General features: G+C 33.6%; 2 protein-coding genes across 4 annotated transcripts in view; one reads left to right on the top strand and one right to left on the bottom strand.

Moving 5' to 3' along the window:
* The window catches only part of fdl (beta acetylhexosaminidase fused lobes), a 161,392-nt gene that overhangs the window by 100,567 nt on the left and 36,857 nt on the right, over positions 1-23,968 (top strand). The gene's annotated exons all lie outside the window — the stretch shown is intronic.
* LOC148308588 (uncharacterized) lies at positions 1,224-22,163 on the bottom strand. The gene is made up of 3 exons (XM_088261493.1): positions 21,633-22,163; positions 3,353-3,503; positions 1,224-1,382 (listed from the first exon to the last, which is right to left on the bottom strand). The coding sequence occupies exons 1-3, from the start codon at positions 21,740-21,742 to the stop codon at positions 1,224-1,226; spliced, it is 420 nt and encodes a 139-aa protein (XP_088117619.1). The 5' UTR covers positions 21,743-22,163.

The raw sequence follows: 23,968 nt of genomic DNA on the forward strand, positions 1-23,968 counted from the left end.
TAATATTTTTACTATTTTCATAAGCAATTTAATATATGGGTAAAATTGGAAAGAAATTCAAGTAAAGTAATACATTTGATAGAATTTCCCGCTTTGCTATGAATACATGCTAACGTATTTACACAGTTACTATTTATTTAATTTAATTTTTTATTTGGGAATTTTACAGAATAGTTACAATGGTTTTACAGAATAGTAACAAAGACGAGTTACACAAAATAAATGATATTCTAATAACGTAATTTCATATTTGCAAAAAACCTGGAAGATTGACGGGAGGGAGGAAAAGGGGAAAAGGGAAACATCAAAGTTCAAGTAAATTTTAAAAATAGATTCTTAAGGAATAACCTGCAAAGCCTCTACTTTTTAGAGGCTTGCCTGTAGGCAGGATAATAAGAATAGGGAAGGTTAATTAAAAAAAATATACGTCACGCAGATCAATTGACAATAAATCTTTCTTGATTTTTTTTTCACTTGGCGGGAATCGAACCCGCGACGCCAGTTTCGCAGTTGAAGTTAAGTCAAGGACGAATTGTATGAAATTAGGGACACACCACGATAAAAATGTCGAGTTATAATGAAGGCGATCTCAGCTCTGACAATGTCGAATAGAACATTACCATAAAATAAAAATATTTATTATTTAAATACAGATACATATATAATTTAAATTCACATACAAAATCCATTTCTAATCCATAATTATATCAAACCATGCCTAAATCTTTCACCATAACAAACATGTAATTATTATTTCAATACAATACTTAAACTCTTTCAATTTAAACTCATTTTGTCTGAAAAATTATATTAAATCATGATTTTCAACTCCTGCCTTGTTGTGTATATAATATAGATTTTTGTCTAGCCTCACACCAGTCTGATGATGTCAGTTACGACGAATCTCGGTTAGTGGTCAAATAAAATTAATGTGGAAAAAGTTACATATTTGTTATTTTATTCCATAAAATATAAATTAAAGATATTATGTGGACGCGTCCATTTCGTAAAATTCGCTCGCTTCCAGTATTTTCTGCAGTCTTTTCATTATTCCTATGAAAACAGCTCTAGGCAAACGGTTTTTTCGATTATAACGTACATTGTCTACAACGGAAATTTCATTTCAAATTCATTTTCTTAATGACGTTTTTAAATAATTCCTCATTTCCCTTTGCGCGCTACTTGTAGAACGTTAACTTTATTAAAGCTCCAGTCCTAGGCGTTTAGTCCGTGGTATGTACGCCGCCCAGAAGGGTGCTTCTTTGCCCTTTTTGTAATAGTTTTCGCCCTCCATAGTTCTCCGAGCGCTTCTCACGGCGGTTTCCTCCCTTGAAGAGGTGCTCGTAAGGATTTTCCTTTGTTGCCAGAAACTGATGAAAACCCTGATGAATTATACCATGCGCCGTTCATGTAATGGAATTTTTACGTCGGGAATTAAAAAAAGGCATCGTCCGTTTGCAAGGATGCTGGTTTATTACGGGCAGGATTAAGGTTTTGAATAATATTTTTGTGGGCATTGCTTTTTATGTATTTTTTTATTGCTCCACTGTGCGTATTTGTCTTTGAAAAAAATGTCAAATTAAGAGAAGAAATATTTAAAAAAATATATATTATAGGTGTCAACATAAACCACTAAACCACTCTCCTTATCATTCATCGTTCACTTTTTGTAATACCAATTTTAACACTGCTTCATGACCACCGGTTTCGTGGTCTAAATTTGACCTGATGATGGAATGGTTATTCCGGAGCCAGTCGTCTTGAAGAAGTGTTTTTAAATGGTATTATACAAAGGGAACAAGGAATATGAGGAGAGTGTTAGCCGTGTTTACATTAATAATCTGTATTAATAATCTGTATTAATAATCTGTATTAATTAATAATTAATTTAATTAATAATCTGTATTAACCGCCGTAGCCAATTAATGCAAAAAATATTACATGTGTACTTTATTTCATTAATTGATTCGGTAGTCACTTTGTGGTAAAGTCTATCCATGTTTAATTAAAGTTTTACTTAGTAAATACCACTATTTCTTAAAATCTATGTATGACACGTGTTTCGATGCATTTCGCATCATTTTCAAACACCGTATATCAAACATCTTTTTCAATAGTATTATCTTATTTTGTAAGTAAAACTTAAATTAAAAATGTAAACATCATTAAATGATACGATGAAATAATATGTTTTCTCTTTTTAAGTACTTTTAAAGCGGCCGGGTCAGGAGTCGTAATAATCGTCGGGTATGTATGAGGAGATGCATGAATGTAGAAGAGGCAAAGAATGTTTGCAAGGACAGAGTGATGTGGCGTTTGATTCTCTCTGCCTACCCCTGCGGGGAAGCGGCGTGATGGTTAGTTAGTTAGTTAGTTAGTCATTGAAAAGTACTTATCTAAACAACTTTCTTATGTTTGTTGCATAAATTCTATTAATTTTTCAAGATACGCTAGTTTTTTCCTCTGTCTTATAATGAAACATTTTATATATCCAAACCTCATCATAATAATTATATAAAGGAATGATTCTCATATCTGATTGCAATAAATTAACATGTAATTCCTTTTATCTCCGACCGATTTACGTTTCGATTCGACGATCAATGATTTCTTTCCCATCCTCTGTAGTCCAAGTTTTCCTTTCTTTTCCGGATGATAGAAATCGGAATGAGGAAAATTGGGAAAACAAAGTTATTGAATCGCCCTCAGGTCATAGAGAGAATGAGGTACATTATACTTGACAATACTGCCCGAACAGACGTCTCTAATACCGACTCGGAAACTTGTATAATATCTGGTACGGTAAAAAAAGTAATGTAAAATTTCAATCAAAAAGATGAAGCGTACATCAAATAGTATTTGTGGAGGTCCTCACCAAAACGTTACATTTCCATTTTTTTTAAATTCATTTATTACATAGATACATACATACATTTTTTTTACTATGTATATGTATTACGGCCCTTTAGGCATGACCTGTGTTGAGCCGAAATACTTACATGTCGATACAATTTTATTTAATTTTTTTTGATTTTTGTTTTTTAATTATTACATTATATACATAACATAAAATAGATACAGTAACAATTTATGCTATAAAGGTTTTACAATAAAATAATTACACCTGGATTTAAATTAATTCTATTTCTACCTTGTCCCTTCCAACGAGAAGCAACCATCGACGGACACTGTTCTTAAAGACATGATCCACTCCCAATGGTGCATAGGGCACCGCATCGTGTTGATGCAGTGTCATCTTGATCGTTACTTACATGAAGGTAAGGTGATCACTCCTGCTCTTCAGGGACCATTTAGAGATAACCTTAAATGTACGATAAAGAATGAGACTTACCTGCGTTTGAGGGCACTCCACAGCGAGCGTGTACACGGAAGGCTCCCTGGGGGGCGACAGCTTGCTCCCTCTGGGGGTAGGCCTGCGCCCCCTCCGCCCGCAGCACCAGCACCCCACGCACGTGGCCATCAGGACGAAGCACAGAGCGGCACTGCCAAAAATAACAAATCTGCTTTTAAGGGAGGGACTTGTTTAATGGGAACTAGACAATAACGGCGATGCTTTTCCTACAGTTTTGTCTAAATATATTTTGTATATTAATTAAGTTCTATATGTATGAATCAATTTTGAAACTTTGTTCTTGAATCACTAGACCTTCACTAGAGATATCTATTGGTGAGATGAAAATAAGCTTTTTATTGAGCAGAAACTTTTTACTAGTACGTGAGATCCGAATCCTGGATTATAAATACATACATGAGAAACGCCAGAAAATATAATTTTAATTTGACCAGTCAATTTATTTACAACATTTTGAGCGTGTCCAAATACTCGATCACAATTCTGGATTATCTCTAATTTTAGGAGTTATTTTCATATATTTTTTTTATTATTTCAAAAAATAATATGTAAAATAACTGCTTTAATTGGAGATAATAGATTTGTGAACAAGGATTTGGACACATTCAAAATATTGTAAATAAAATACAACTTAGTAGATTCGAAAAATCTGTGTTTGATTTAAAAATTAAAACATAAATTAAAACGAAGTTCTACAAATAAAACGCCAAATCAATAAATAAGAATAAATCCACTTAAATTTTATTACAAGCTGTTTCCTTGTTTTAAACAACTAGTGATAGTGACGATAGGTTTTAGATGAGTGCAATTATTCAGTGTTATTCATATAGCACAGCCCCGGTTTAGATTAAACCTCAATATGGGATCAGCTAATGGAAGTCCGGCGTTGGGTTCCACTAATGGATCTCTTTTGCTCTGCAAACAATTCATTGCACTTCGGACACGTGAATGTTGCACTTTTGGTGAACCGCTAATTACTCAAATGCAGTTCGCCCAGTCAAAATACATGCATGTCTTTATATAATCGAAATGTGACATGTCACCATGTAACGATATACCGTAGTCTCGTATACTTTATTTATTATTTCGGCATTCACTTTGCGGTAAGACATGATGAAAATGTAAAAGAAAAAAACTTGTTTTTTTACCACCTGAGTTTATTTTATGACGACTTATTTCGGAAGCTATGAGAAGGGTGTGACGACTTATTTACATTTAGACCTGAAGATGGAAGTATAGCTTCTGAAACTAGTCGTCATAAAATAAACTCAAGTGGTATAAAACAAGTGTTTTTCTTTCGTATACATTGCAATATTCGTATATTTGAATGGGACAAAGTTTATGCTAAAACGATCCTTACATATCGCTCACTCCTTTCAAGAACATCATAAATCAAAAAACTTGATTTTCCAGTAGAACATGTTTAATGTTTAAAAATATAATACAATGTATTGAAAATAAATATCAAGCCACTTACTAATTTTTTTACTGTACAACAGATCTTTTAAGGTAAAACCTGACGATTTTTTCACCATTTGAAAAATATTTGGTATATTTAAAAAAATAATTAAACAGTACCTTTTCTTCGAAATGCAAAAACAACACTTTCTGCCCTGTAGCGGGTAAATATTAAGTTGTAAATATACCGCTTTTGCTGGGACATAGTACATTTTCTGGGCATTCCGAAAACATGCACAACTGAAAATTGACAATTTTTGATTTATGACGCTCTTGAAAGGAGTGAGCGATATGTATTTAAGAATTACTCTCACATGACACAAGAAACCACCTCATTTATTTCACAACATATTAAGTGTGTCTAAATACTAACACATAGCTAACCATCTAAGCAAAAATATTAATAAAATAAAAATATATCTGAATTTTAGTTAGTAGTTATGGATGTTCTAGGTTATTTTATGGCGGAAATACTGAAAACACCATTGTTCAGATGTGATGGCGTCATTTTTGAATAAGCTGGTTCGGACAAACGATTTATGGGTATTTTTTATTTCACCAGTGATTTTTATGGCTGTTTGCCTTGCAGGGGGGTGGAAGAATTGCCAGTGATAATTACACGTAATAATACAAAGCAAACCATAAAAAAACGATAAAAAACGCCATGAATTCGATGCATAACAAGTCGTTAAAAAATAACAAATCTTTTCAATTGTGACTTTAATAGTATTGCCGGATACTCTAACACAATGCAGAAGCATAGGTTTATCTCTTTCCCACATTTTTCGCAATTCTTTTTTTATCGTTTGTTCAATAGATGTCACTTTGTCATCACCCCTTGATTCTTCTCGCCTATTCTGATGCAACGTTAAGAATTCATTCTCTGATTCTAAATCCAGGCTTTGTGTAGATAGAACGTAAACGGGGGACGTGAAAGGTTAACACTGGAATAAAATAAGTCTTTAGCTTTCGAAGTATATTTTTATGTTGATTCTGCGATCAGATATTTCTGAAAGAATCGCTGAAAATATGGGGTGGGAATAGAAAATTTTCCTGTTTACAAAGATTTTTTCATTCTATCATCAATTTGCAGTCAGTAACAATTACGTTTTTTTGTTTAAAAAAAACCTTACATATTACATAATATGTACATGTTTTATTGTTAATTGTTGGTTTTTGATAATGATGCTGAATGCATTGAAGCACGTGTCGTAGTGGATTTTAAGAAATAGTGATATTTCAACGTAAAATTATAAAGATATAACCACAAAGTGACTGTGGAACTAATTAATTTAATTGATCAATTTTATTACATAAAAGTATGTTCATGTCATTGGAAAGAGCTGTAAAAAATAGTCATATAGTTTATTATAACAGCCGGACAGCGTCTGTATTCAATACTATTATACACCGAATCTAAAACCTCGGCAATGATTTCGCGGACCATATCGATATCTGGAATATGTCACTTCCTAACTATAAAGCAATAAAAATTACAACATTTCAGGTTAATGCATAATTCCTTGTTTTTTACATGTCCGTCCTTGTTTAGATAAGTACTTTTCGAACCAACAATATACTTAAAAAGAGAAAACATTATTTTATCATATAGTTTACATGTTATATATTATATACAAATTGGCTATGACCGTTAATAAAAGACAAAACAAATATCCACATTTCAAAATCTTGTTTAAAAAAATTGCCTGATTTTTATCCGATTGCTTTCTTTTTCCACTTTTCTTTGGCAGAAAAAATACATTAACCCAGTTCATGTACTTCCGTTACGTCACGAAAATTGTAACTGTCACCAAAGCTTAGTTTACGTACGTATGTAGATTTCAGTAATGTATATTTTTTTGACTTCCTGTCACGTCACATTGCCGAGAAAATAGGGCGTTAATCACCCCCGTGACATTTCTTTGATGTACATGCAATATGCCCCATATGATAAACACGCTTCCACGAAAGAAAGTTTTATTTCACAATGTAATGAAAATACTATAAATCTATGAAACAAAAACATGTCCACGTCCATATTGTACATATGATCAGCACGCTTGGGTACCGTTCTGGAGGTCCCGGGTTCGATTCCCAAACCCGCAACTTATTTTTTTTAAACCCTGGTAACGTTTAACGTAATTGCATTTTTAGTTGTTGCTATAAACACCGTTTTTATATTGATAAAATAATTTTTTTAAAGAAATAAATATACAGTTTTGAAAAAAAAGAGTTATTGAAAGAAAGGTGTTAAAAATATATATTTACACCAAATTCCAATAAATATTCATTAAAAAATATGTGCGCGGACAATACACCCTTAATATAGATTGAAGTATAAATTACCCAGTTATTGTAATATTAATGTACTCATTCGAATTCTGAATACAAAGCGCCCTTGAGGTAATAATTTACGAAAATGATACTGTACATATATCGCTCACTCCTTTAAACAACGTCATATATCAAAAATCGTCAATCTTCAGTTGTGCATGTTTTCGAAATGCCCAGAAAATGTACTTTATCCCAAAAAAGCGTCATATTTTTAACTTAATATTTACCCGCTACAAGGCAGAAAGTCTTATTTTTGCATTTTGAAGAAAGTGAATCGTTTAATTATTTTATTTAAATATACAAAATATTTTCAAATTGAGATAAAACCTTCAAGTTTTACCTAAAAAGATCTGTTGCGCAGTAAAACGTTCAATAAGTGGCTTGATATTTATTTTTAATACATTTTATTATATTTTTAAACTTTAAAAACGATCTCCTGAAAAATCAGGTTTTTTGATATATGACGTTTTTGTATTAATTTTAAATCAAATACAGATTTTTTAGTCTTCTTAGTTGTATTTTATTACCAAAAAACACATAAAAATATTGTGACAATTGTTTCGCCTAGTTGTGGCATTTGCAAACGAATGTCCTACAAATTAAACGCCAAATCAATAAATATATATGACGTTGTTGAAAAGAGTGAGCAATATGGTAAATAATCCTAAAAATGTATTATTATCATCTCACATATTATAGATCATGTTATGTTTGCATCGACTATATATCCTGTAATGATTTTCAACTCCATGCCTTTCATCTAGCAATTATCTTTAATCTTCCTACTAAACAATCTTAAACTCTTGCACCATTTAGTAAAAAGGTTACTGAAATATATCAACCGATCTAAGCTGATCGGTGTTTTAAGTAATCCCTTCGATACGGTGCCTCCGCGAGTCGTGTTTTAATTACGTTACTAGATTGGATCTTCTTCAGACTTGATGAGCATGTCTTAGAAGGCTAAAGATGCTTATAAGGGCTTTAATAATTGTCTTAGCTGATAGGGGTGCATGGGTATTAGGGGATGTCAGGCGAGCGATTGCATCGGAAGCGTGTCTTATCTCTGCCTTATGAGGTATTCGTAATTTCATTACACCGTTGTTGTTAGATTTAAGTTTTGAACTATTATTTTATTATTTAATATTACTTTTATTTTTTTTTACTTACAAACAACATAAAAATAACTAAAAATTAATAAAAAATAGCATTTACAAGTTTTTCTTCGAGTGTGTTCATTTTGTTCACAAATCTACATTATTTCCAGTTCAAAGTTGTTTTGTTTATAATTTTTTTGACGTCTCAACATATTCATTCCCTTTTTTGTCTTCTTCATCTTTGTTGAAATGTCAAAAAAATAATGTAAAAAATAACTCCATCATGAGATTTGTGAACTGTTTTGTACGAAATTTATTCAAGGGCTTTTCTCGAAAGGATTTATATGTATATTATACTCTTTTTCTTCTTCAAACCCTTATCCATACCCGATGGTGCAAAGAGCACTGCATCATATAAACGCAGTGTTATATTTATCTTTAATAATACACAAAGGAAAAGTGACTAGCCCTCCGCTTCAGGTACCGGTCCAGGGTAATATTGAATAAATATTAGAGTAATAAAATCCCTTTTTATTTTTATATTTTTTTATGTAATATTAGTGAGTGGTTATATACTAATATTACTTACATTTTAATAAAAAAAATATAAAAGTGAAAATGACTCACCAAAAAGAAAACGCCTTAAATATTGATAATATTGAGAACATCACTTATTTATTTGACACTAACCTGGGAATCGAACCCAGGACCTCCAGTACGGTAGCCGATCGTGCTGACCATTACACTACGGTGGCGGGCAATTAATTTATTTAGGTAATATTCTTCTCCATGCCGGTACGTAATTAATTCGAAGTGTTTTGTATTATTACAAGCGTTCCGATGATGAAAGTATGAATTTGATGGAAGCTATTTTTTTTTAATTACCTAACGTCCAAGTGACTTTGAAATCTATCTACGGCTTATGCAACACCGCTTATGATGACCCTACTCAGGCTTCAACTTTTTAAGTTTTATAGCCTATGCCTACTCGTGAGTGGATTTACTCTTTATGTTTAAAGTTACTATAATTTCATGTAATTCACGAGTGAAAATTCTAGGCAAAAATACTCGCTATCTCGCTAGAGACATGAGAAATCTAGCTACGGCTTACGCAACAACGCTTATGATGACCCTACTCAGGCTTCAACTTTTTAAGGTTTATAGCCTATGCCTACTCGTGAGTGGATTTACTGTTTATGTTTAAAGTTACTATAATTTCATGTAATTCACGAGTGAAAATTCTAGGCAAAAATACTCGCTATCTCGCTAGAAACATGAGAAATCTAGCTACGTCTTATGCAACACTGCTAATGATGACTCTACTCCGGCTTCAACTTTTTAAGTTTTATATCCAATGCCTACTCGTGAGTGGATTTACTCTTTATGTTTAAACTTACTATAATTTCATGTTATTCATGAGTGAAAATTCTAAGCAAAAACACTCGCTTTTGATGGAAGCTATTTCGGACCAGTCCAAGGGGTATTTCGGTCTACGTGTGACGCCACCACCCGTTCCCGTGACGTCATTAACTCTCCCATACCAAGGTAGGGAATCCAATTAAGGCCCTATTTCTGTCTGTACTCAAATAGCCGATTTATTTTTATGATATCGGATTGATAGAATCTATATTCGGTCTGCCATTTCGTAATTCAATGAGGGACATTCCTTCGCGGGGACAGTTGGAGGTGTTTAAGGTGGGATAATCGATAGTCCGCAACTTAATTTTCTTTAAACCCAGGTAACATTTAACGTTATAGAATTTTTTGCTTAATACTTTTATGTGTCAAATACAACATGGGTAAAACATCGCTCAACAACGTCATATATCAAAAATCGTAAATTTTCAGTTGTGCATGATTTCGGAATGCCCAGAAAATGTACTACATCCTAGCAAAAGCGGCATAATTTTAACTTAATATTTGCCCGCTATTGGGCAAAAAGTGTTGTTTTTGCATTTTGAAGAAAAGGTATTGTTAATTATTTTTTGAAATATATTAAATATTTTTCAAATGGAGAAAAAACCTTCAAGTTTTACCTAAAAAGGTCCGTTGCACAGTAAAACGTTCAATAAGTGGCTTGATATTTATTTTTCATACATTGTATTATATTTTTAAACTTTAATAACGTTCTCCTGAAAAATCAAGTTTTTTGATTTATGACGTTCTTGAAAGGAGTGAGCGGCATGCACATTTTCTCTCGTAAGTACGTGTTCATTTGCTAGATATACACTTAATATTTTGTACTTATCTTTTTGATTCTGTGGTTAACTATAATTGGTATGTTTAATAAATATATTTTAATGTTTTGTTTTACATATGTTGCTGTAAAAAAATACGCCCTGTAAATATCCAGACTTTCATATTCTTCGTCATCTATGTTAAGATGTCGAAACGTAAAAAATAACTACTAATAAAGTAATCACTTAAACAAGTATATGCCCAGACCTCCATATTCTTTTTCATCTATGTTCAGATATCAAAAAATAATCTAAATTGTATTAAGTTACGTATTTCCAGATACAATCGATTCCCACTTCCGTACTTTCCGGACGTCAATTGGCCTGAACTTTATTCCTTTAAACTCACAATCCTCTTTTCAGTGTCTGGAATGGTGGGACCATTAGTTCCTGTTTTGTATCCCGCTGCACTTGGTACTCGCTCCAGAGCCGGGAAATGCTCCAATTTGGCGGGATGCGTCGTTAATCTTCACGATATAAGGGAAATTCTTCCGGAAATGGGATCAGGAATTGCCTACACGGTATAAATCGCGTGCGACTATTTTATTCGGCTATTAAATTGACTAGAATAATGAATTTATTGCATTTTTATACAACTCTTAATTGTATCATTTATTGATTTGACATTAATTTTGTGGAAAAACATGATGATTTAAATATAAAAACACTTGTACAAGACCACTATTGTATTATTCATTGGTTTGGCATTAATATTGTGGAATGACATGATGATTTAATTTTTTAATTGAGCACTTGTAATTAACCACGTAATGACCTCTATTATACACGACTAGTTTCGAAAACTAACAGATTTTTTTATCTACAGGTGAACATGAAAACTGAAAAAAGTAGATGTATCTAGTATAATAAAATAAAACTCATTAAGTGGTTTATTACAAGTGTTATTTTTTTTAAATACTCCACCATTGAGTTGACTAATATAAACACTAGTTTTGAGAACAACAGATGTTCTCGAAACTATATCATCGTTCTATATATTCATCGTTAACTTCGTGTGATCATTAGGTCAACTGTCAACTGTTGATTTAACGATAAAATGGGTATTCCGAAATCAGTGGTAGTAAAGTAGAGTTTTTAAGGGCAGTGTTGTATTACCAAACAAAGAAGTAAATAATGCTTTTAATTTATAAAATATAGTCGTGTTTCCTTAAATTATTGTCCGCCTCCGTAGTGTAATGATCAAAACGCTCGACTACCGTACTGCTCGGGTTCGATTCCCAGGGGGGTCAAATAAATGTATGTGATTTTTTCACTCTAATATTTATGCAAAATTACCCTAGACTGGCACCTGAAGCTTACGGCTGATCAACTTTCCTTCATGTATTAACGATCAAGATAACACTGCATTTATATGATGCAGTGCCCTATACACTATCAGATGCGGATGAGTATTTGAACGGATTACTTTAATATCCTCAAAAATTGTCTGATACAACTGTTTTTTTTTTAAAATATTTATTTTTAATTCATTTTGTGTGTGTCCAAATCATTGTTTACAAATCGAGGTTTTTTAAAAGTGCCGAAATAATAAAGATAATAGTTGTCTTTTGAAATTGAATTCTTACTTAAAACTGTGATATTTAAACGAATGATTTTTTATAACATCGTATAAGTATAAAAAATACACGGAAGATCATATAGCATTGACTTTATTGTGTATAATATGATTACATCACATCATGGGATGTTGGAACAGCGCATTTCAATCTGTTTTAATTCGGTTTCTCTTTTTGATTCGGCGTTTTATGGGCAATTCACCACTCTATCGTAAAGCAAACCGCCCGATGCAGCTCTTTGTAAAAGTAACAGATATTTTTATTCATTCCCCCCCTGGGTCTACGCTGAAACGGTCCCCTAAAACCTACCCCCCTGGAAGGGTGACGCGAGGCCTTCACAAAGCCACTTGCGTCGTTAAAATACCAAGAAACCTGCCATGAACTGTGAAAGGCTGTGTGCTAAGTAAATATTTGAATGCTAGATGTGATTTGCGACAAAGGTATGGATTCGTTTGATCAATTTTCTGCAGCAAACATGACAGTGTTATGTCTGTATGCACTGCATCATTTTGCGGGTTTAATAAAAAAAATTAAAAGAGTATGTATTTTTAAAAATATAACGAATTCATTTATTTACCAGACATTTCTACTTATAACATATCTTATTCTGATTACGCTGTGCCTCTCCAAAAAAGAGACTAAGCTCTTGTGCTTGGAGAGGGACTTACAATCAATGTTTATTGTTTGTATTTCAAGAATGATAAACGTATTATTTTTTTTAACTTTAAAAGTACATGTTCAACCCTGATAATGACGTGGTTCTTGTAGAAACCGGTTGGAGAAAAAATGTACCATTAAAAAGGTGGTTAAAAACAAAATTGTTTTATTTGATAAAGTTTATAAAATTTGCCACATAATTTCTGCGAAAAACATTAAAGAAATTATACATTTTTATTTGTATTTTATTTTTGTTTGTTATTTTTTATTTAACGTGTATAACGGGCATTGAATTTATTTTTCAAGAATTTAAAGTCGTAATATTTTATGTTTGTAGGAAGGTTTTTGAAATATTTGTAGTTTTGTTGGAATTGTTTGGTGTTGCATTTTGTAATTGTAAAATCATTTTCAAATATCAAAAACAAACTTTTTTTTTGGTTAAAATATTTATCAACCTTTAATGCAAACATTTATGTATAGTATGATACCACTTACAAATATTTTTCATAACCATCACTTGACTAATGGACTTGTATGATATGCGTTGTGTGTTATGTATTTTAAAACAACCATTATTTCCTAACAGCTCTCTCAAACACGTCAAAAAAACAAAATGGATGTCTCATCCCGCGTGATAAATGGTCCCGATATTAAAAATAACACCCAGAGATATTCCGCATGGCTAGATATCAAATTTTTAGTATTTTATTAGGCAACCCTCACCTGGAAGCGGGCAGGACGCCCCTCCCAGAAGACAAGGGGGAAGTAAGAGGGAGAAGTGATTGATAGTGTGACATCGGAATATATTAGTAATATTTAAGACGGAATGGTTGCCAAAGTCGAAACAACTCCAGATAAAGTTGGAAAGGCCAACGATGAGGGAATATAAAGTGCCATACACTTCCCGGCATTCCCGAACCAAGTCACGCGTTGCAGACTCCGGCCGTGGAGTAGATGCGTGATCATTTCTGTTTCACTTAATCTGTGGCGCTCAATTACTTGGCTAACTGTGGATGAAGAGAAGAGGCGGCCCTCTGGAGACTCGTCGACACGTAGTGTCGACATTCTCGACATATCGCTCACCGTCATTTACTGTAACTTAATTCAGTGCTTTGCTTTACGCGCTAAAATATGAGTATGGTATGCCAAATACTTGAAAGCGGTCAAGTTAGGAGTCGAAACAATCGGTGGGTGTGTATGAGGAGATGCATGAAGGTGGAAGAGGCGAGGAATGTTTGAAAAGACAGAATGGTGTAGCGTTCTATTCTCTCTGCCTACCCCTGCGGGGAAGCGGCGTGATGGTCAGTTAGTTACGTTAGTTAAATATAAGAACAAATCGATCAATCCATTCAACAACGTCAAATATTAAAAAGCTTGATTTTTCAGGAGATCGTATTTAATGTTTAAAAATATATTAAAATGTATTAAAAATAAATATCAAGCCACTTATTTAACTTTTTGTGCAACAGATCTTTTTAGGTAAAACCTGAATGTATTTTCTCCATTTGAAAAATATTTAGTATATATTAAAAAAAAAAATTAAACAATACCTTTTCTTCAAAATGCAAAAAGAACACTTTCAGCCCTGTAGCTGGTAAATATTAAGTTAAAAATATGCCGCTTTTGCTGGAATATAATACATTTTCTGAGCATTCCGAAAACATGCACAACTGAAAATTGACATTTTTTTTATATATGACGTTGTTAAAAGGATTGAGCGATATGTATACTATACAGTGGAACCTCTCATAACGAGCATAATTCGTCCCAGAATCTTACTCGTTACCTGTTTTTTTTTTTGTTTTTACTGGCAAGGAAGTCCCGGCTCATAAGTGAATGCTCTGTTAGTCGTTATGCGGGATGTCGCTCATTGAAGGAGTAACTTTTTCAGCAACAAAAAATTCTCGTTATGCGTATTACTCGTTATAAGAGGTGCTCTCTATAAGAGGTTCCACTGTATTTGTTTAATTATCAGCGAAATGTAAGCTGGCAGTACATCAACAAAATCCTGATTCCAACCGTAATGTTTGGATGTGAATATATGAATATCCAAATGTAGTTGGCAAAAGCAGGATGAAAGTAAACGGAATGCGATTTCTTAGAAGTATGTGCGGCAAAAAGATGTGTGATAGATGTTCAAATAGTGATATAAAAATAATGCAAGGCTTCGTTATCGAAGCTGCGAATGCATTATAGACAAAATTGGGGAAGGTGTGTTTTTGGCATGCGAATCGAATGAGTGAAGAAATAGCAGAAAAACAGACAGAGATAGACGCAGAAGAGGATTGAGGAAAAATTGGCATAATCAAGTGTTTCAAGAACTTGATATGGTCAGGTCAGGAGTCGTAACAGTCTTAAAATATTGTGTAAAAGTCGGATGAATTTTTTGATCTATCAAAATAAGCCTAACGAATTATCAATATGTCGCTCTTAAGGAGACCGTTAGGTCCATAGTTTGGAATCAGGAGAACTATTACTTTTTATACGTAATGACATCAATTTGTTGCAGCGCTCTCCAAACATTTAAGATTAAGACATTCAATAATTGTAATTTCAAATATTTCCATACAGATTTTCATAGGAAAAGATTGTCTCTTTTTTCCTTATTATGAAATCCGGGCAGTATCACAGTTTTTGTCTAAATTACTCTGAAAGTTTTCTTGAAGATGTATTCTAATAGATGCAAATGGAGGGAAATCTTCAGTTGGGAGTACAGTTGGGTTCAGCTCAGACTAAAACTATTCCGAGAGAATGAATATGTAAATCCATTACGAAATGGTACCCTCGGGGATTATTTATAATCTTGACCAGGGGTAAGAAACCAGTACTAGTTTGCCCGCCTCCGTAGTGTAATGGTCGGCACGCTGGGCTACCGTACTGGAGGTCCCGGGTTTGATTCCCAGGGGGGGGGGTCAAATAAATATAAGTGTTTTTTTCACTCTAATATTTATTCAATACTATCCTTGACCGATACCTGAAGCAGAGAGCTGATCACCTTACCTTTATGTGTTAACCATTAAGATAATACTGCATTTATATGATGCAGCGCCCTATGCATCATCGGGTGCAGATAAGGACTTAAAAAAGGAAACCAGTGGTTCGAAGGTTGACTGTGTATTTGTCTTTGAATGATAGAAAAATCTTTCTATTGAATCTAACAAATAATACATACACGTAAAACTTAATTCTTTCCGGATTAGTTCACATGCATATATGTAAATATATTTTTTTATAAAAGAGAGCTTGATATAACATTTATTTTTTGAGAAACACCTAATATTAATATATCATCCCTAGGTTAAATAATCTATGCTTTATATATTGAATAATAATAAATTGTTTATTATCAACTGATCAAAGAAGTATCTAATAGAAATATTATTTCCAGATTTAATCTCCGAAGAAATATTGTATATGTGAACCAATTCCGAATGAATCTCACCTGCGTTTAAAAGGAGTAAGCTAATAGGGGGTTGAATTAATTCTCGCCGTTTTTTGTAATATTTTGAATTGAAAATATTTTTGTTTTTTAAAAGTAAGAATTTATTCAAAGTATTGCCCATCTTTCAGGAAGAAGTCGTATTCCCCTATAAAAGAAAACCTTGTCTTTTGAGGCAATCCAATTTTCGACCCATAACTCGACTTCTCGATAACTTTTGAAAATTTCTCCCGATAATCCGTGCTGCATGGACCGAAACAGATGATAATCGGATGGTGCGACGTCAGGGGAGTAGGGCGGGTGTGACAGAACCTCCCAGCCGAAGGAGTTTATCTGTTCTTTTACCACTTTGGCAACAAGCGGGCGCGCGTTGTCGTGCAGAATGAGAATCGACTCGTGCCTGGCTGCGTATTCTGGACGTTTTTCTTCAATTGCTGTTTTCAGTTTGATCATTTGCTGCTTGTTAACCTCTGCTGTGACTGTTTGGCCTGCTTTGAGAAGTTCGAAAAAAAATACTCCCTGCTGATCCCACCAAATGCAAAGCATCGTTTTTGTGCCGTGAATGTTGCGTTTTGCAATGCTGGCTTCAGCAGGGAGTGGCTGACCTGGCTGGCAGATGACTTTGCGGCATTTGGGGTTGTCGAAGAAGATCCACTTCTCATCGCTGGTGATGACGCGATGCAAAAAACCTTTTCTGTGATGCCGTTGCAAGAGTGAATCACACATGCAAAGTCGCCTTTCCATATCTCTCGCCTTCAGAGCATACGGGACCCAGTTTCCCTTCCGATGAACAAGGCCCATACCTTTAATTTTGAGGCGGTTTGAGGCGGTTGAAAGTGCCACGTGGGTATTCGAGGCAGCGGGGGACAGGAAAACAAAAAAAACGAAAGGAATCTATTTAAATCACAGAAAAATATTAAATTTTTATAAACGGCAAGAACTAATTCAACCCCCTAATATATACACTTACGAGAGGTGGCATCGTACATGATAAAAACAGTGGAGGACATTGGTACCATAAACCAAGCTAGGACATAAAATGCCGAACCCTCTTCGAGTGGAACGAAAAGCCTGTTGACGTCAGTCAACAGTCCGGCTTCTCCTGAGGAGTTTCATGTGGTTTTCTCCCAGCAATGAGCAAATGTTAAAAATTTCCTGATTAGCCCACGCTAGTTTATCCTTCTTGTTCCGAACTCAGATTAAAATAAAACGCGTTTTTAGCAAGAAGAATTGAAAATCCACTTAATGGTCTATTAATCGTGTACATAATAAGCAAGGTAAAAAATAAATGTAACTCCCATCTAAAAAAAAATACTTTTTCTTCATCGTCTTGGTGTTGAGGCAGAAAAACGCAGAATGCAATGCGGAAAAAAACAGGACACACGCACTTCCGTTTTTTTAAAGTAGCCAATTTTCGCTAAGTCAGTTTGTTAATTTTCATTATAGACAGCTTTATGCCTTCATCAAGTATTTTTCGGTGGTCTGTCTTATCAGGTATAAAACCCACGAAGAAGAGATTACACTGTAGGATGGCACTATTATCAGTCATACTTCTAAAATAAAATAAAAAATATGTCAAACTTTCTGGTGAAAAGTATTCAATATTTGGATTGTACTTGAACTAACGTATTATAGTATTATGAGATAAAAATGTTCCCTGCCCCTACTTTTGACCATAGAGTTACCATTATGGCCGATGCTGTTGGTTTGAATCATAGACAAGAGTATATACATTGAAGTAGGTATGGCCAACAGGTCGACCACGAAAGTTTGGTGTATGGTTAATCAATTTTAGTTCAATCGTATTTCAGAAACTGGTGATTCATCGGTATTGCGTGGTTTGGTTGATAATTTTTTGATCAGTGATTTTGATCACTTCATTTTAAATTCCTGACAGTCAGTGACCAAATTCATCCCCGGAAATCATTTAATTTAAAAAGAATAAATAAAATGCAAAGTCTCTATATTAGGAGCTCAATTGCAGAAAAGGATGTGAAAAAAATGTATACAGTAATACCACGCTTAGTGCGGGTAATCCTTGCCAGCAAAATGACCCGATAAATGAATCAGCGCTAAGCGGGGTCTATTTTTCACATAGTCATACAGGTGAAAGTGACCAAGTGCATTTTTTACAAAAACTTGATAATTGACTATTTGATATCTTACTAGCTTAATATTGCCCTGAAAAAAATCCCAAAGGATTTTGAACTTGGAAGTATAATATATTGACTTGTTAAAAATGACTATCTGCATTGATATTTATTTTCTTGCCAAGCAAAATTGACTTAAATGGCCCTCCTGAACGTTTTACGTTTTGTTAGTTGGTCACTTTCTCCTGTACGAATACGATATATAAACGACGATGCAACAGGAAAATGACACACGCAAATGTTTTTGTCTAGAATTTTCACTCATGAATTACATAAAATTGTAGTAACTTTAAACATAAAGAGTAAATCTACTAGTAGGTATATGAAAAATCTCCTGTAGCTGAGAACAACTGAAATTTTGAAACTAGTCGAGTGTAATGAAATAAAACTCAGTAAGTAGTATTATACAAGTGCTTTATTTTAGAAATAATATAAATCTTTCTTAAATTTCAGCGGGAATCGAACCCGCGTCGTCTGAATTAAAGTCAATCATCTTCCCAATTACGGTAGTACCACATGAAATAATAAAAAGCACAGGTTATCAAACGTTTTGGCAAACACCCCTTATTAAAATAAAACGTTGATTCGGGAAACGAAATCGCCAGAATGTCCCCTTATAGAGAGATGGATGGAATACAAGTATGTTGGCACTTCACAGCCCTCCATCCTGTGTTCTAGGGCCTGTAACATAGTATCCTGTTGAATATCTGCAGTGCCCAGCGAGGGGTGGTATCATCCCCTTTGAAAACGTATGAATTAGATTATCTCGTATTTAGTTTGAGTATCACTATATCCGCTTCGTCCGTTGTGGTTAGCGCATTTAGGTAGCATGCTGGATTCGATTTGCAATGGTTTAATATCAATATAAGTATAATTCATATTTGAAGCAATAACTTTGTGATTTTTCATTTTATAATTAAAAAATAACTTTTTTAAAATTTCAAAAATTCATAAAAGTAATTATAATGTCTAACTAACTAACTAACTAACTAACCATCACGCCGCTTCCCCGCAGGGGTAGGCAGAGAGAATAGAGCGCCACACCACTCTGTCCTTGCAAACATTATAATGTCTACCGGTTTTAAAGCTAACCCGTTCATCTTCAAGACTGATTAACATTGTATTAATAAGTTATATTTTAATTGTATTATTTAATTAATATTTTAATTATATCAATGTACCTACGTGTTTTTTTAAACTATAATATTGATGTAATATTACTCTGCCTTGGTACCTAATGCACGAGATTGATTATCTTACCTTCATGTAGTTCATTATCAAATCGATGCAGTGCCCTATGCACCATTGGAAGCGGATAAGGGTAGTTAGTCTTAGTCATTTGATGATTTTAGTCTTAATTGTGATTTGAAAAAAAGCCAATTTGAATAACGTGATTTTTAAAAATTATTATGTTTTTTATTTATTTCAATTTTACGAACAAATTGTTTGTATTTTCACATTACAGAATTTTTCTTAAGTATGTATTATTAGATTAAAACCAATATTTTTAGCTTTTCCACTTTATTTTTATTTGACCAGCGACCGGGTTTCGTCGTTACCGACATCATCAGACTGGTGACTGGTGATGTCGGTAACGACGAAACCCGGTCGCTGGTCAAATAAAAATAAAGTGGAAAAGCTAAAAATGTTGGTTTTAATCTAATAATATATTAAAAATGCAATTCCATCACGAAGTGTCAGTGGATAATATAAATCTATTTTCTTAAGTATTTATTACTGACGTTTTTTTTTTAACAAGTATTGGCATTTTCACATATTTGATTTTAAAGCCAAACTAAAGTTGGTTTACAAGTCAAGTGGGAAATGAGATATATGGTATGTATGCACTAGATTGAATTAATCCTATATGCAGGGATTAATCTGGCAGAATCAGATTGCACTGATCACCTCTGCGATAAGGTTGTCAGACTCAATTACTGGCATGATTCATTGCCGGGAATGTACCTAATCCGAATTACTCAAACATCATTTGAGAAATAAAAATTCATATGCCATATTGGGAAATAAGGATGAAAGTAGAGTGAATTAAAAAACAACATTTTGAGTGTGTCCAAATACTTGTTCACAAAATCTGGATTATCTCCAATTACAGGAGTTATTTTCATATTATTTTTTGACATTAAAATAATATGAAAATAACTTATATTGTAAAATAAATATGTTTCTCACGTGTGTGATTATAATCCAGGATTCGGACCTCACTACTAATATAAGCGTTTCTGCTTAATTAAATGCTTCTTTACATCTCACCAATAGATGTCTCTAGTGAAGTTTTAGTCATTCAAGAACAAGGTTTCTATATTGGTTCATATATACAGAACTTCCAAGAATTTGAGTAGTGTGGTTGTCAGTAATGGGTAGAATTGGTGAATGTTACACGTGTGTAAAGTGATCACTTTAACCAACCTATGACGGTCGTCAGCCCCGTAAATGCCCAGACTTCCATATTCTTCTTCATCTTTGATGAGATGTCAAAAAATAATATGAATAAAAAACATTCAAAATGCCATCTCTTAGATGAACGTGCAGCAAAACGATGTATGATAGATGTTAGAAGGGCGATATAAGAAAATAATGCAAGGCTGAGATGAGAAAACAATGCAAGGTATTATCGATAAAATTACGAAAGGTGTGTTAAGATGGTTTGGATATGCATATCGAATGAATGAAAAAATAACAGTTAAACAAATTTATGAGACAAATGTGGTTGGCAAAAGAAACAGGGGGAGATCGAAGAAAACTTTGCATGATCAAGTATTTCAAATAGTTGGGGATCTTGCTTTTTGGCAATAATCCCGCCAATGTACTAATTTATTTTCTGTAAATGAAGTTTAAATAAATAATCGGCGGATTGGTATGGCGTTGTATCCCTCTGTCTACTCCTGTGGTATGTATATATATATATATATATATATATATATATATATATATATATATATATATATATATATATATATATATATATATATATATATATATATATATATATATATATATATATATATATATATATATATATATATATATGTATATATATTTATGTATATATATATATATATATATACGTGAAAGTCTGTCTTCTGACATTCTGTTTATATGTTCCTTCCAATATCGCCTTCGTTGTCGTCCCCACCTCACGATATCCTCCGTCTTACACATGCTTTGATAAGTCCATAGATAAATAATAATTAAAAAAAACTACAAGAATTTACGAGATGAAACCCTCAATGTCGCTAAACCGACAGAATATCGTAATTGCATGATATCGAATTAAAAAAAAATCAAAAAATACCTGGTGATGAGTAGGTCGATCACCGGCGGTCTCGGGTCGCCCCTCATCAGCGGCTGGTGCGCCAACGCGCGGTCCGGGCGGGCCAAGTCGGCCGTGGACCTTCCAGACATGGCCCAGCCGATAGGGTTCTTGGGCGCCAACACGCTGCGGGTCCTGGACTCGGGGGGATCAATGTGCGGGCGACGCTCGCATCACCCCCGGCCGACTCCTGCCCTCCTGGCTAGCGAGCGGCGCAGACAAAGTCAACTTGGGCCAATTTGCGGCGAATCGGTCGGTGATCATCGAATTTGACACCAAGTTGACAGATTGACTTTTTTTTCCTATTCAATTTGTCACCATTTTGCGTTTTTTTTTCAAATATTTATTGTATTACAACACTTTTTTCAAAAATTCTTGAAGATCACTATTTTTATATAAAATGAATTCAACTTTTGCTGGATTTTAAACGTTATTCGATATTTTTATATGCAATTCATTAATTGCCTTTTTACAATTAAAATTATCACGATTTAGCGTTTTTTTACTAGAACACTTTTTTAAAGAAGATCTTTCTTGAAGATCGGAATTTGTATGTATAGTGAATTCAACTTTTGCCCGATTTTAAGTGTTATTCTATACAATACATATTATTTAATAATTGCCTGTTTTCAATTTAAATTGTCACCATTTTGCGTTTTTTTTTTAACACACTTTTTTTTGAAGTTCGGTATTTTTATGTTTATGGCATCCAACTTTTACTGGGTTTTAAACGTAAATCTATCTTATTATATAAAATTCAATAATTGTTTTTTTCCATTTAAATAATCACCATTTTGCTTTTTCTTTTTGCAAATGTTTATGTTACTACAACACTAAAAAAGTTACAGATCGGTATTTTTATAATAGTATCCTACTTTAACTGAGTTTTAAACGTATTTCTATCTTATTATATAAAATTAAAAAATTGCCTTATTTTTCATTTTAAATTATTTCCAATTTGCGTTTTGTTTTTTCAAATATACATTTTACTACAACCCTTTTTTAAGGATCCCGAAGATCAGATTTTTACGTTTATTTGTTTTATATATAATATGAGATTGATCCATATATCTACGAGTTCCAAAAAAATCGAGTAGTTTGGTTGTCAATCAAAGGTAGAATGGTGAATGTTATACGTGTGTTGAGTGATCACTTAACCAGCCTATGACAGCCCTGTAAATACCCAGACCTTCTTATCGTATTAATCTATGTTGAGACATCAAAATATATTCATATGCTTTTGTATCACTTGAATTTAAATCATCAATCGACTCAACATTTTCGTCACGAACACAATCGTCTTCAATACATTTGACGGTTTGCTTTATATATCACAACAAATCAGTGTGGTTATGTTCTATTCTGCGATAAACCAAGAGATGACTGTTTGCTCTAGGCCTGTCCTAAAATAGTAATGACAGAATTGACTTTACCCTCAGTATCCGGATCAGACGGCCATGTTTCTAACCCTCTCCAGAACGCAATAACAATTATTCCCTGCGTGACTTTGACGCGGCCATTTTAATTTGGACTCTGTTTTATTTCCTGTTAATCTCGATAAAGCTGGCCGCAGACGTTTCCGATGGCGTTCCCTCGGGAATTTAGGGCGCCAAATCGCCCGGCCGATGTGACGAAAAGCCGCAGACAAAGAGAGGGACGTTTTGACTTGTGTTTTGTTGCTAAATCCGATTCAATAACCATTTTCATTTATTTTTTGAACCTATAGTATATTTTTTTAACCCTTATCCGCATAGTATGTTGCATGGGGCACTACATCGTAGCGACGCAGTGTTATCTTGATTGTTAATTGCGTGGAGGCAAGGTGATCAGCCCTGCGCTTCTTGTACCAGTCCAGGGTGATATTAAATAAAAATACCACTACACTACGGAGATGGAAAATGGTACCTTACATACCGCATATTATATTACATGTGTTAGTGAAGTTATTTATGATACCATATTCAATTCTCAGCCCTCTTTTATGCCTCTTAGGACCTCTAGTATACCCTATAACACTTCTCTAATGCCCTACACGTTATTTCGACTAAAAATATATGTTTTTTTTTTTCATTTAGAGTTATCTATTTTATATTTTTTTAAATTGCTAATTAATGAGTTTTAACTCATAAACATACCAAGAAGTACGCCGCTTTCCTGAAGGGTAGTAGGCAGAGAGAATAGAATGTCATATCAATCTGTCATTGCAAACAGCCTTTCTCTCATCCACATTCATGCATCTTCTCATACATACCCGCTGATTATTCCGACTTCTGGCTTGATCACTTTTAAGTAATTGAAATCATGTAAAGTTTTCCTCG

Source organism: Brachycentrus maculatus, unplaced genomic scaffold, assembly GCF_059751285.1.
Source record: "Brachycentrus maculatus isolate JH-2025_06_01 unplaced genomic scaffold, ASM5975128v1 h1tg000157l, whole genome shotgun sequence".
Taxonomy (NCBI): Eukaryota; Metazoa; Arthropoda; class Insecta; order Trichoptera; family Brachycentridae; genus Brachycentrus; species Brachycentrus maculatus.

Coding starts and splice junctions, on each gene's coding strand:
- LOC148308588 (XM_088261493.1), bottom strand. CDS start 21,742: ATGTCTGGAAGGTCCACGGCCGACTTGGCCCGCCCGGACCGCGCGTTG. Junction 3,504..21,632: donor ATCGACCTACTCATCACCAG/GTATTTTTTGAT, acceptor TATTTTTGGCAG/TGCCGCTCTGTGCTTCGTCC. Junction 1,383..3,352: donor TGGAGTGCCCTCAAACGCAG/GTAAGTCTCATT, acceptor ATAATTCATCAG/GGTTTTCATCAGTTTCTGGC.